The sequence below is a fragment of the Acomys russatus genome, chromosome 4 (genome assembly GCF_903995435.1).
Source record: "Acomys russatus chromosome 4, mAcoRus1.1, whole genome shotgun sequence".
NCBI lineage: Eukaryota > Metazoa > Chordata > Mammalia > Rodentia > Muridae > Acomys > Acomys russatus.
In genome coordinates, this window is record NC_067140.1 from 81,146,760 (window position 1) to 81,161,885 (window position 15,126).

The following is a 15,126-nucleotide window of genomic DNA, read 5'->3' on the forward strand; positions in this document are numbered from 1 at the left end:
CAGGTAGAGCTCTGTGGATTTGAGGACAGCCTGGGATATGTAGAAAGACATTGTCTCAGAAAAGAAGAAGGTGGTGGTGGGACGGGGAGGAGGGGGGAGGGAGAGGGAAGAGGAGGAGGAGGGGGGAGGAGGAGGAAAAGGAGGAAGGGGAGAGGAGGAGGGGAGGAGGAGGAGGAAAAGGAGGAAGGGGAGGAGGAAGAGGAGGAGACTAAGTGGTTAACATGGGGCTACGGGAGGTAACCTTTTTCCTTGATCAAGGCAGAAGGAATATGAAGTCAACTGAAACTTTCTTGTTTGGGAAATTGGCTGTTATCTCTGTTGATCCTTTCTGGGTTTTGGTTGTTTGTTTCTAGGGTTCTTTGGTGGAAAGATAACGAGTTAATTTGGATTTGACTTTGAGCAGCAGTGACTCCATTTTGATGTCAAGCTACCTGTTGAGTCGCGGGCAGAAATTTAGTCTATAATGATGGAGTCCTGTAGTTTTTATTTGGCAGTTCCCACATTCTGAGGCTGAAGGCTGAACCATCCAGAGCAGTGCACAACTGCTAAAACCAATAGCCAGCTGGGTGTGGGTGTTCCTTATTGACAGTAAGATGGGCTGTTCCTTATTGGCAGTAAGAGTCAGGCTTTTTGCCCTCATATTTTTGTTATTAATAGCTGAACTAGGATTCTTATATCTGGGAAATTATGGACTGAATTTACTCTGCTAATATTTTTCCTATTGAAACAACCTCACCTCAAATTTAATTAACTAACTAGCTAATTAATTAATAGATCTATTTGGGACAGTGCTGGGGCGCAAACCCAAGAACATGCCCATCCTAGGCTACACCCTTAAGCTCTATACCCTAATGTACAATTTATATATTTTTTTACTTTACTGTCTCACATTTGATTGGAAAAGACTAAAGTATAAAGTCAAAACAAATGCCTCAGATGTGTTGTTTTGGATGGAGCGTGGGAGAGGGAGAAGTGTCCAAGAAGGTGTGTGGATATTCTGTGGTCACTGGAACCTGCCGTCTGGCACTGCACTGTGGCGTCTTCCGACCTCCAGGTTCTAATCAGAAAGTGAAAGGGTGTCTCTCCTTCAGAGCCACAGTTTCTCAGAGACAACCTAATCCTGCTGAGTCTCACGGAACTAAGTCTGGTGTCAGTCAGTCTGGATGTTTTGCTGAGACAGTGAAGAAAGTGGGAAGGCCCCTCATGCCACACTCCCGGGGGCAGCTGGTGCTTGACGGCCCTGTTGGAACACTCAGCTGTCCAGCTTAGAGCCGTGATGCTGGGCTGCTGTTTCCACGGCAACAAACGTAGGCTATGAGTTTCCAGTGGGTGTTTATTCTCCTTCCATCCTCTCCCATCCTGCTTCCTTCTTGACTGCCCCCCCTCAAATATTCCCTTTTGCTTTCATACAATGTGTCAGTGTTATTGTTGCCATTGTTACGTGTAGGTTCTGCACATGAGAGAAAATATGCAATATTTGTCTCTCCCCTGTTACTCTTTTTGTTCCCTCTTTCCTTTAAGCTCCTGTGCCGCCATGGTCCTCCTTTCCTTATGGTCTTTATCTACTGGATTTAGCACATGCTCACAGTCCTTGCTGGCTCCCAGGCAAGTAATCCTTAAGGCAGAGTCACCACCTGGTGTTTGAGGCGCCATTTACAAATGGGGAAAATGGAGCTCAGAAAGGGAGCCGGTCAAGGACTCACATGAGAGAGGCATCATCCTTCCCCCCTGAGGCTGGCCCTGGGGACACCCCACTGCGACCATGTCATTATTATAAACGCCTGGGTTACCTCATTGGATGCAACTACTACCTTCTGGAGCGACTCAGCCTTTGCCCGCATTCCTTTACATAGAGACACCTGTCTGCCTTAGCGCTCACTGGTCCCTGATTCTCACAGCTGGGTGTGTCTTAGGTGGAGTTCCCTAGAAGCAAAGCTGGATGCAGGGATTCTTGCACAGATGGTTTCTGGAGGGAGGCACTTCGCAGCAGGGGGATGGATAGGCAAAGCAAAGCAAAGCAAAACAACAGCCGCCGCCACCACCACCATAACAAAATGTGGGCCCTAAATCTCACTCCAGAGATGCCTCACCTTGAGACAAGAAGGCCACTCCCTTCTCCAGCCACATCTGTACGTCATGAGCAATAGTTGTGTCCCAGGGAGAGGGCACAGCAGTTCTCAACTTGTGGGGCACGACCCCTTTGGGGGGTCGCATATCAGACATCCTGCATATCCGATGTTTACATTACAACTCACAACAGTGGCAAAGCTACAATCATGAAGTAGCAATGAAGTAACTCTGTGGCCGGGGTTCCCACACCACGAGGAACTGTGGACTAAAGGGCCCCAGTGTGAGGGAAGGTGAGGACCACTGGGATGGATACAACTTCTCAGGCATCTCCAGGAGAATGAGGAGGCTCTAAGCCGTTGGCAGCCGGTTCCCCTAACAACCAGGGTGGGGGTGCCTGTCCTGGAAAGTAGGCTCTGGAGGCGGTGAGAGCATGCACCTGATGGTCCGTGTGTCACCCACCAGCTCTTTCCTGAAGGTCATCCTGATAAAAGCCACCTGGTCCTGTAATAATACACTATAAATCTCACGTGGCTGGCGGGATCAAGTCAATACCGAGGACTAATTGCAAGGTCTAATTTATGGTTTCTTCTTTATGAGGCTCCATGAATCTTACTCACATCTTCCTGTCTGGGCCCTGGCTGCTTAGTCTGAGACCATACTAGGTAAATGCTAACCCTCCTCCGTAGCTCCCAGCTCTGAAATACTTACTTTGAACTTGAAGCTTTCCTTTAGTGGTGTGTTTGCACTCCCCTCCTCCAGCCCCTAACAAAACCAAACAGCTAAGTGATCAGAACCCAAAGGTCACATTTCCTGCTTAGCTTTCCAGCTAAGTGGTCCACACAGCAAAGTCCTCTGATGGGTGGCATCCATGTTCCCCCGAGCCTGGGTGAACTGCAGTGGCTGTGGTCCACCAGGACCTACAGAGTCAGAATCATGGAGGTCAAAACCAGGCATCTGGTCTGTTACCAGTCCCCAGAGGATTCCCACGCAGGTTCACAAGTTTGTCAAGCTGTAGTCTTTAAACATGGCTCTGGTTGGGATCCCCACATTCTCATATGCACATCCTGCCTGAGAGCATTGACTTACTGGAGTGTGATGTCACCACTGACTCTTTTCAGGTTCCTCTGATGGTTCTCGCAGGTGGCCAAGGAGGAGAGGCGGCGGCCGTCAGTTAGCTCACCTGGGTGATAGAAAGCTTAGCACCAGTGTCACTTGCCAGAGTCTGTTCTTTTCCCTCTATGAATAGTCAGGTTAGAACATGTGGAGGGACTGCAGTGGCTTTTGCAGAAAGGATTGCTTGCCTTATTTTGACACAGACTCCTCTTTCTGAAAACTGTCAACGAAGCTAAAAGAAAGCTTTCACATGTTTGAGCAAAAGTAAAAACACAACAAACATGGCCTCTCTTTGAGTCTGTGTGAGGTGGGGTCTCACAGGCTTGCCCTGGCTGCCCTGGATCTCCTGGCTTCAAGTGATTCTTCTGCCTCCGCCTCTTGTGTAGATGGCATTTTTAGGTATGCATCTAGGTTATAAATGAAACACAAGGCTGTTTAGATCTGTGTAAAGCCAAGACACTGGGGCAAGGGGTGAGTGGGTTCCTTCACCGTCCTGGTGCCCTCATTCTGTCTCCACGGCAGTGACAGAGGTGACATTACGGGGCAGCTGTTTCTCAGGACTGCCATCGCCCACATGGACAATTTCATGTTTCCTTTCTTCTCTCCCATCCTCCCCACCCTTGAGGCTTTATCCCAGACACACTCTGGGTATGTGTTTGACGACTGAAAGCAGCGCACACAAAGCTTGTGCCTGTGGACACAGAATCAAGTCTGACATTCCCAAAGGCTACTCCAGTCCTTGCTGGGGACCTGTTTTCTCAGAGGCAGGAAAGATATCAGTGCTGAGAGAGTCCCCAGAGCCAAGCAACCTTGGGCTAGAGTTTCAGTACTCTCCCTCACGGGCCCTTGATCAAGATCTGACCTCCTAATCTTTTTGTTGTTGTGTTGTGTTGTGTTTTTGAAACAGGTTTTGAAACAGGATCTCACCTGTAGCCTTGGCTGGCCTGGAACTCACTGTGTAAATGGAACTGGCTTCCAGCTCAAAGAGGTCCGACTGTCTCTGCTGAGATTAAAGGCCTGTGCTCCACACCTGGCTGCCTGGAGTTCTTGATCCCTCTAACTCCGTTTCTAAGTGTTAGAACTATACATGCGGTACAGCTGTGTACCTAGACCAGCGCCCTGATGCTTCTTTAAAACCAGCATCATAGTACCTGCAGAGCAGTCCTTCAAGGAGGACATGATGGAGTGCTTGCAAAGCCCGGCAGCTCCATGCATCCCTGGGCCTCCGTTTTCTCATTTCTCACCTAGAATTAAGCATTGCCATCAAAGGAGGGCAGTGTCACTTGTTTGTTGATATGATTCACAGACCATAAAAACCTCCCCATTTGAAGAGTATGAGTCATTCAGGGGTTTTTCAGTGTATCCATGACACTGTGCAGTCTTCGCCGCAGCTACCACACACCACACAGTTCCTACGACTTTCACAGATACCTGGTACCTGTCTGTGGTCGCTGAGCATTGTCCCTGTCCTTCAGTCTCAGTCACCCACCAACCTGCTTTCTCTCTCTGGGACTTTCCCCATTCTGTACTTGTGTAATGGAGTTGGATGATACTGTGACCTTAGCTCAATGCCCCTTTGTCCCCCAACAGAGCGTGTGATGAGCTTACACACCTGGCTCTTCTCACTCAGCGTGATGCTCTCTAGGCTGACCATGTGGTAGCATGCCACTTTGTGGCTAAGTCATGTAGCTTACCCACTTATCATAGACGCATTTTGGGTTGCTTTTTCGTTTTCTTTTTTGTTCTTTATGGTTTGATTTTTTTTCTGTTTATTTGTGGGGTTTTGGTTGGCTACTGTTGTTGAGACAGGGTTTCACTATGTAGCCCTGACTGGCCTTGAATTCACACAGGTCTACCTTGCCTCTACCTCCCCACTGCTCAGATTAAAGGCACGTGCCGCCACACCCCACCCAACTGTAAAAAGCTTTTAGGGCATGCGCTTGTTGGCTTTTATGAACAATGTCACCTTGTCTTTATGAACAGCACCATTGAATTGGGATATTGTTATTACCTCTAAAGCTGGGGATAAAGAATGCTTAAGGTTGTATGAAGAAACAAAAAGCAGTCGTTTAGGTACAAAACAAACATCCTCACATGTGTTTACCTGTAAAGCACAACAGAACTCTGTGTTTGTCTCAAGTGCTTATAAGCGTTGAGACTTCAGGCTTGCCGTATCTGAAGTTTGAAAGATTGTCCCTCCAAATAACAAATACTTTATGCCTAAAGATAAACAAACGTAAGCCAAGCAGTATTTACGGTAGTCAGGTCCTTTTGAAAATGGGGTAGAGTGAAATAAAATATGTCTTTAAAACCTTGAGATAGAAGGGTGGTGACCTCAGGGGTGGTACACGTGCTGGGACGTGTCTACCCAGCAGGCTCCTGGGAATCAGTCATTTGAGCCCTGTCCTTTGCTTTCTTCTAGCATGGTGAGACACAAGGATGATTGTGGCTATTCTGAAGACAAGGATGGGAAGACATGTCCCCGAGACTCTGGCTATGACAGCCTCTCCAACAGGCTCAGCATTCTGGACCGGCTCCTTCACACCCACCCCATATGGCTGCAGCTGAGTCTGAGTGAGCAGGAAGCCGCAGAGGTCCTGCAGGCCCAGCCTCCAGGGGTAAGCCCCAAGACTTAGGAGAGGGCGAGGCAGGTGTGCTGCTGCCTGACAGAGAAACGCTTAGAGACGGCGTCAGAAAGTCCTCCCCAGCTTCTAACGGGAGTGTGGGTCCCAGCACAGATGTCCAATGCACTGCAGCGAAATGTGGGGTCCCAGGGCAGGTTCTAGGAGCACATCCTTCCCAGGCCTGTCTTCCTGTCTTCATCTTCTCAGTTATGGGACTGTATGGCTCAACAGGGTACCAGGGCATCAAAGGAAGGAGAAGGCCCTGGCCAGAGGCCCTGGGCCTGCCCCTCTGTATCTGGGGTTCTGGGTCTCTGGTTGCCTCTGGTATTCTCCTTTCATTCTTAGTCTGTGGACCCAGTGGGGTCCAACCATTCATCTGAGGACAGGACCTTAAAAGGCTCTACGACCATAGACTTGTCCTCGCAGGCAGCCAGTATTTCCTTTGCCTTTCTCAGTCACTTGCCATGTGAATCAAAGTCTGGTTCTGTTGCAGCAGCTATACCTATTCAGGTCCATTGCTTCCTCTTATTCAGGCCACTCACTGTACAGCTAGACCATGTCTGCAGTCCTGGCACTTGGAAGGCTGAAGCAGGAAGAGACAGGTTCAAGACCATCCTGGACAATGTAGGAAAAAAAAAAAAAAAAAAAGGACAAGGCTAGGGAATGGCTCCGTAGATAAAGCACTGCCATAGAATTTGAGGAATCGTTTAGAATCCCCCACCCAATCTGTGAGCGCTGAGTTCAAGCGAGAAGCCTCACTAAATAAAGCATAAAGTGATGGACAAAGAGACCTGATGTCAACTTTGGGTCTAAATAAATAAATACCACAGCTCTAAAGGAGTTCCTTTAAAAAAAACAAACAAACAAACAACAAAACATCATTCAATGGCTGGCATGGCATGTGTTGTTCACTGCGGTAGGGTCTCTCCCCCATTGTAGCTATGTAACTTCTAACACGCTGTAGTGAGTGAAAGGAGCGGCCCAGTGATGGAGTTTCACCAAGCGCTTTTTCCGCACCCAGAACCCACACGTGGCTGCCATAGTGGATGTCCCAGGATGGAGCCCTCTCCATCATTGCAATCATCATTTTGTGTGATGTCTGCCTCCAAGCCAAACACAAACACAGCAAATCACAGATAAAATAAGGCTACAAGCATAAAGCTGGAGACAAAGTAACTAAGCCATACCTGGGTAGCAAGAAGAAAACTGTATCATTAGCTAGCTGAGGAATGTCATAACAGCAGGGTACAAAACTTAGCTTCAGAGTCCCGCAGCTGGGGCTGGGGATTTAGCTCAATGGTAGAGCGCTTGCCTAGCAAGCGCAAGGCCCTAGGTTCAGTCCTCAGCTCTGGGGGGAAAAAAAGACAGAGTCCTGCAGCTGCCAAAGCTGTGTCACTACCTGTCCTTCCAAGTGAGTCTGTCTGTCTTTGCTCCTGTCTTCCCTCCTGAAAACAGGAAGAGACACAACTACAAATTCCACTAGAACATACTCAGGGCTCTGTGCAATATTTGATCATCTTTGGAGAGAATTCCTTGGCCAGCGTACTGGGCTCTTGCCTCTAGACTTGGTCTGCCTGGCCTCAGACTTCTTCCTGTGAACCTCCACTTTATACCAGTTGAATTATGGGCTTGTGTGTTTCTGCCAAAAGTTCTAACGCGGAACATCAGCAAGCAGTAATTCCCCACCCTGCCCTGCTCCCATCCTGGGGTAGAGCATAGCTATTCCTGCTGAGACTTGCATGAGGAACACGCTACCAGAATATTCTCTCTATCCACCTACCTGAGCTCTTGACAGAGCCTTCCTGACAAGATGGGACAGGCTGAGGACAGGCGCCATGTGGACCAGAAGCAAGGATGAGGATGAAGGAAAAGCAGGTGGCTAGAAGCCCAGCCCTGGTGGCATGAACACATTAGAGATGATATTGCACCTTCATTAAGCAAGAGGCGGAGGTCTGTGGGCTGCTCTGTAAGGAGCCAGAGAGTAGATACTGTTGGTTTTTCTAGTCATACGGTATTTGTCACACCTACACAGCCACAGGCAAAAGCAGCCAGAGTCAACACACAAAGGAATGCGTGGCTCTGCTTCAATACAGATTTCCTCACGGAAACAGACTCAGGTTGGATGTGTTCTACAGGCGTGGCTTTGTCAGCCAGCGTGATAAGGCTGCAGTGTTTTAGGCAGCAAAGCCTGAAGGGAGCTCTCCTGATCTCTAATTGGTCCCCAGGGAAGACCCCACTCTTTGAGACAGGCTTCCCTGGATATCCTTGGCTGTCCTGGACCTTGTTCTGCAGAAGGGAGGCTGTTTCATCCCTGTCTGCCAACAACTGCCTCTCAGAGCTTGGGCCCCTTACCCCAAGCACACTCACCCAGGATGCTATTTGGGGAGCCTCTGCCTCCATTTTCATCTGTCCCAGGGCCCAAGTTCTCAGGTGCACGAAGCACATGAGTCCCATGGATGCTCCATGAGTGCTAGGGGAAAAAGAATGCTCAAAAGGCGTTCTGGTCACTCCTTCTCTGATAAGCATCACAGGCACTGTAAACATAAAGAGAAAAACAAAGATTGGCTGGGGTGGGGCTGTGAAATACTGTAGCAAGACAGAGAGACAGAGAGTGCAAGGTGTTTGTGTCCAGAGGAAGGAGATAATCAAAGAAAAAGACAGTATAGGATTCTTAAAGAGGGCCATTCACTACAGGGGGACCAGGACTTAGCAGAGGCCACTACACTGTACACTTCACTACAGAGGGGACCTGGACCTAGCAGAGGCCACCACACTACACAGTTCACTACAGAGGGGACCAGGACTTAGCAGAGGCCACCACACTGTACACTTCACTACAGAGGGGACCAGGACTTAGCAGAGGCCACCACACTACACAGTTCACTACAGAGGGGACCAGGACCTAGCAGAGGCCACCACACTGCACAGTTCACTACAGAGGGAACCAGGACCTAGCAGAGGCCACCACACTAAACACTTCACTACAGAGGGACCAGGACTTAGCAGAGGCCACCACACTGCACAGTTTACTACAGAGGGGACCAGGACTTAGCAGAGGCCACCACACTGCACAGTTCACTACAGAGGGGACCAGGACGTAGCAGAGGCCATCACACTGCATGCGTCATTTGACTTGTAGACCAAGTGGATGAAGCTTCCTGGAGCTGTGAGGACTTGACCTACACAGCCGCGGCGTCAGGCCTGCCTCTGCACTGACAGAGCCCAGTGGTCTTGACATCGATGCTGGAAGGTGGATTGTTCTAAACCATGTAGGTGAAGACCATGCTGAGACCTGGAGGGCTGGGTAATCCTCAGAGCACTCCACCATCCACCTCCCAAACGCAGCAGCCATTTTTTTTCCCTTCTAAGGTTTTTTGCCATGTGTCTGACTTGACACATCTCATTTTTCAAAAAAAGCTAGACATTCATATTTCAAAGCAAAAAACTAAAACTACAAAACAAAAAAGCCCTGCTTTTTCACTCTTAACAAATTCAAATCCCTTTCTAAATCATGTCATGAGCCAAATTAGCCAGCAAACTCTCAGTTTACCATCTACCATTTGAACATGTGAACTTCGTTTAGAATTGGTTTCACCCACGATGACGGCCATTTGAGACAGGAGCTAAGACATCGCACCTACCACGGAACCATCACCAGATGGCCAGTGACTCTGCAGACGGGATGGAGAAGGCTGGGTTCTCCTAAGCTCTGAGCTCCTTCTCCGTCCTACTGTACAGTCCTACTGGAAAGGGTGTTGGATCACATGTAAGGAGAGCTATGTACCCGGGTCTCCGTCTCCTTGACTTGTGTTTTCCTTCCTCCTCCTAGATCTTTCTGGTTCGTAAATCCTCCAGGATGCAGAAGAAAGTCCTCTCCCTTCGCCTGCCCCGTGAGTTTGGAGCGCCTTTCAAAGAGTTTGCTATAAAGGAGAGCATATATAGTAAGTATTCCCCTGACAGTGGGGGCAGGGCTGGCAGGTAGGAGCCTGGCATTGGACGCAGGCAGACGGGTCTGGTCCTGGCATTCAGCTTTTGGCTTCCTCATCCCTACAGTGAGGTGAGGTTAACCTCTGAGTGCCTCATAGGCCAGCTAAACAACCTGTGCATACTGTGTGTACCCTGGGTTTTGGCACATGATAGGGGCTGAGTGTAAATTATCTTTCTTGTCCTGTCCTCAGCTGGGTACAATGTAGATTCGGTGCCTAGGTTTGCTGATGACTAAACCTCTGGGGAGCTGCAGCAACAGAGGCCTCTTACAAGATCAGATGCCAAAACGTGTGTCTACACATCTTCATGAATAAATAAGCCTCAAGCACATGAGCTGCCTCCAGGGAGTCACCGTTCAGTCTCCTATGAAAGGCAGTTGATCCGAGATGAATCCAGCCCTGTGGGCAGATGACTAGCTGGAGATTTTGCAGGGAGTTGATGCCTAGCACTGTCAGTTTCCTTTCTGTTGTCTACTTTCTGGTCATAGAAAATGTGGAGTGTCAGGAGGCCAAGTTTTAAATAAAAGAGGGAACACACAGTTCTGAGGTACTGCCAGTCTCCAAGAAGAGATCAGGAAGTGGATCTGCACAACAAAGTGGGGAGATCTGAGAATTCTAGGTTAGCAAGCTGAGGGGTGAAGGCCAGGAGAGTGGAGTCAGGGAGCCTGTAGGATGAGGGGTGGGGAAGCGTGACCTCATCCTTGCTTTTGAAGTTGCTGAGGTTAACTGAAGGGCAGGCTCGGGATTCCCTCACCCTGGTGTCCAGTCTCCTTAAGCCAGTGACCTTACATAGAATCTGTGGAAGTGACATTTCTGGTATAGGAAACCCCTGGCTGCATGCAAGATCTCCTTCCAGTTCAAGTGTAAACAGGGGACTCACCTGATCAGAGGTGCCTGGGAAACAGGTCCACCTGAGCAGGCCAAACCTGAGGAACAATTAAAAGCAGTGGGAGAGAATCTGGCTTCACGTTTCAGACCCACTGCCGTCTTAAAGACAGTGAGGGTATAGGAAGTTAATAAATAAGGAATTTATGCTAAATTGATTCCATTATTCAGGGTTGGCTTTTAAAAGGCCACTGGCCCAGCCAGCAACAAGTTCTCCTGGCTTTTAAATTCCTCCCAATTTCCAAAGTTCACCCTGACTAGGAAAACACCTCCTTTCTTCTGAAGCACACTCACTGTCAGTGAACCTCCGTGCCCCACCCCCACCCATTTACTGAGTTCCCTGAAACCAGAAGTTTTTCTTTTTTTTTTTCTTCTTCCCTCCATCAGATTCTTAGACTTCAGTCATTCCCTCTAACACTCCCCAAGGGACTTCAAAGTGACAGAAAGAGCTAGTTTGTACAAAACATTATCCTGTCCATAATGTCACAGTGTAGGCCTGAGTCTCACCATAATGATATCTACCCAGCAAGCCCGTCTCCTGCACAAACTGGGATGGGACAAGGGCCTACTACAATAAAGAACATTTTAGCATTATTTCTGGATGATGTATTAGACACCACCACACACTAGTGTATAGCTCTTTCAGATAAGATAGTTCATTAAAAAACAAATTCTGTTCTATTCTCATCCTGACTGGCAAGGAACTGTTATTGTTCATTTTGTAGGTGAGATGAAGGCGGTTGGGCAAGGCACGAGGCTTAGAAACCAAGCCACTCCCTGTCCCCACTGTTTGGGAGCCATAGATGTGGCAACAGCTTCTTGTCCGAATGAGTCTCTTTGGGAGCTTATGTTACGTGCGGCCAAGGGAGAGGACAGAACATCAGAGTCTTTATATAGAATGTAGCCCAGGACTGACTTCTGGAGCCCTTAAGCTGACCTCCAGGTTCCTGTCCCTCTGCCCTGTGCCTCAAAGGAAGTATGACACTGAGGGTCCATGACCTAAGAAGGAAGGGTCTCAGTGGTGGTGAAGGCCCATGACCTAAGAAGAGAGGGTCTCAGTGGTGGTGAAGGCCCATGACCTAAGAAGAGAGGGTCTCAGTGGTGGTGAAGGCCCATGACCTAAGAAGGAAGGGTCTCAGTGGTGATGAAGGCCCATGACCTAAGAAAGAAGGGTCTCAGTGGTGGTGAAGGCCCAAGACCTAAGAAGGAAGGGTCTCAGTGGTGGTGAGGGTCCATGACCTAAGAAGAGAGGGTCTCGGTGGTGGTGAAGGCCCATGACCTAAGAAGAGAGGGTCTCGGTGGTGGTGAAGGCCCATGACCTAAGAAGGAAGGGTCTCAGTGGTGATGAAGGCCCATGACCTAAGAAAGAAGGGTCTCAGTGGTGGTGAAGGCCCATGACCTAAGAAGAGAGGGTCTCGGGTGGTGGACCTTTGACCCACTGCCACCGATTGTGTTGGTGACTTCTCACTGCAGCCGGGGGAGCCCTTGCTCCTGTCCAGCTCTGTGCTCCGATCTTCAAAACAAACAGAAAGGTTGTGCAAGTGAATGTTTACCAAGCATGGAGCATGTGCTGAGAGTGAGTCAGGGAGGCCGCCCTCAGCCTCCTGCCTGTTTAAAGCTGGCTGTCAGACAGGCCCCCTCACAGCTGGTTTGGATAAGCTGCACAGTAGTCTGAGAGGGTGGAGATGGGCCTGCCTACGTTGCGTTAGAGGCCTTTCCTTCCCAGACGCGCTCAGGACCACTCAGCCTCCTTCTGGAATCTCTCTCTCTCTCTCTCTTTTTTTTCCAGCCTTTTCCCTGGAAGGCTCAGGAATCAGCTTTGCGGATTTATTCCGGCTCGTTGCTTTCTACTGCATCAGCAGGTAAGGACGCTGACTGCCTCATGACTTGAAGGGCCTGATTGGTGTGTGATACGATCTGGACTTTGGTCTGGAGAAGGCTGGTCACCTGCGACACGTCAGGGAAGGATTTGCCGCTTCAGTAAGATGTTCTGCCCACTCCAGTACTAGGCTTAAGATGGCAACAACCGCGTGGCTCTCCAGATGCAAATTCTCATGAATATGGTTGTTTCTTCAACCTGGTCCCATGCCTCCTGATGGCCAGACACATTGATCAGGAAACATAGCCACAGGCATACATAAACACATGCCCACATACCAATATACCCACCTGTATAAACACATGCATGCGCAAGAACATAGGGTTGGAGGGTCGAGGGGGCGGGGGGAGACAGGGAGACAGACAGACAGACAGAAGAAGCTAGTACATAAACCTGTAACTTTCCAGGGTCCCTGATAGTGTTTTTGAAAACTCAGAGGGACAGAGGCCATTTTCAAATGTGGATTTTCTAAACCAACCCATAAATCCTGCCCAGTTCTCCTTAAGGCCAACTGGGCGCTCACACCTCCTTCAGGACTGAATTAAGAGTTGAAATTAAGCCCCAGATCAGAATGTGAACCAGAGTGGAAAGGATGTAATTGTAGGTTTCTTTTATTATCCTTTTCTTTATAAGAGCAACAACTCTGCAAAGTCATTGTTCTAGTGCCTGGGGTTGTAGCCAAGTGGTAAAGCATTGGCTTACAAGGCAGGAAGGAGGCACTGGTTTGAGCCCTAGCAATGCCAAAGAATAAAACAACAACAACAACAACAGCCACATGGAGCCAGCGTTCTCACAGTGATTAAGCAAAGAAACTCTTGCTGCCTTGCCTGCTTCTCTCCCTCCCTCCCTCCCTCCCTCCCTCCCTCCCTCCCTCCCTCTCACCCTCCCTCCCTCCCTCCCTCTCTCCCTCCCTCCCTCTCTCCCTCCCTTCTTCCCTCCCTCTCTCCCTCCCTCCTTCCCTCCCTCCCTCCCTCCCTCTCTCCCTCCCTCCCTCCCTCCCTCTCTCCCTCCCTCCCTCCCTCCCTCTCTCCCTCCCTCCTTCCCTCCCTCCCTCCCTCCCTCCCTCCCTCTCTCCCTCTCTCCCTCCCTCCCTCCCTCCCTCTCTCCCTCCCTCCTTCCCTCCCTCCCGCCCTCCTCCTCCCTCCCTCCCTCTCTCCCTCCCTCCCTCCCTCCATTTCCATTCTTTAGTTTATTTTATGTGGATGAGTATTTGCCTGAATACATGTCTGGGCACTACATCCTCTTCTGGTACCCACGGAGGTCAGAAGAGGGCATCAGATCCCCTGGAACTAGAGTTATGGATGGTTGTTAGCCACCATATCGGTGCTAGGAATAGAACCCAGATCCTCTACAAAAGCCATAAGTCTTCTTAATGGGTGAGCCAGCTCTTCAGTCTGGGCCTTGCCCATTTTAACCAGGCAGAGCCCAGCATGGCTTCCTAGCTTTTCTGTTGTCTCACTGCAGTGGCTACAGGGACATATCTTTTCAGAGATCATAACTCACAGTTGTCTCACCAAGACCTGGTGCATCACTTGGGTTTGGCCCAGTTTATTTTAACTTAAGGATTAGACTGTTTAGCGTTAATCATACCTGTTGACTTTCTCTGCCAGGCATGGCAGCTAAGCTCTCAGGCTAGCTGAAGCTACACAGAAAGTGGCCTAAGGAGGAGGAGGAGGCATCTCCAGAGGGGACCCTGGCACTGAGGGTAGCTCCCAGGATGGACAGTGCCTTCCTAATGAGCCCTCCCAAGGGCTTGCCAGGGTAGGGTCAGAGTCCCTGGAGCCTGTGTGCTTCACTTCTATGTATCTGAGGTACAGCTAACTCTTAACTCCTCCTTTTCAATGAAGAGAATGAAGACATCGCTTAGCTGAGTACTGTGTCATTTCTCTTTCTTTGGCATTTTAAAGTCTGGCTAAATACATCCATATTTAATGCACACATATAATAACTCAAATGCAACAGGCAGAAGCTGTGTTGCAGTTGCAATGTTGGGTGTCACACAGACCCCTAAGAGGCGCTGCTTTGGGGGCAAAGCTTAGAACAAAGTACAATTTTTTAATGTAATTATATCCTGACCATTCATAATTATATTAAAATTATGCAAAAAAAACCTCTTAAGAAAGATTTTTAGGGGGCCAGGTGTGGTGGCGCATGCCTTTAATCCCATCACTTGGGAGGCAGAGGCAGGCGGATCTCTGTGAGTTTGAGGCCAGCCTGGTCTACAAAGTGAGTCTAGAAAAGCCAAGGCTACACAGAGAAACCCTGTCTCGAAAAAACAAAAACAAAAAAAGAAAGATTTCATGATTCCATTCTTTGTGCAATGAGGTCATCTAGGGTACCTCATGCCATGTAACTAAAAGCCAGTAGAACCCAAATCATATGACAAATTACAATCTCCATCTCTAAAAAGTTTAAAAGAAATGTGTTACTCAAAGCCAGAAGACCTTTGTAGCCCCAGGACACAGCCTCAGCAGCACTCACCCCTCCCCTCAGTTCCCACCCCCAGGAGACCACACGTGGTCCAGTCTGAAGCCATCCAGGTTACAGATGACATCAGGCTGACATGGCA

General features: G+C 49.2%; 1 protein-coding gene across 2 annotated transcripts in view; it reads left to right on the forward strand.

Moving 5' to 3' along the window:
• The window catches only part of Rin2 (Ras and Rab interactor 2), a 66,751-nt gene that overhangs the window by 17,434 nt on the left and 34,191 nt on the right, over positions 1–15,126 (forward strand). For both annotated transcript variants that reach the window (XM_051144775.1, XM_051144776.1), the window contains 3 exons: positions 5,606–5,801; positions 9,637–9,748; positions 12,468–12,540. In XM_051144775.1, coding sequence (XP_051000732.1) covers positions 5,606–5,801; positions 9,637–9,748; positions 12,468–12,540 — 381 coding nt within the window. The remainder of the gene's footprint in view (positions 1–5,605; positions 5,802–9,636; positions 9,749–12,467; positions 12,541–15,126) is intronic.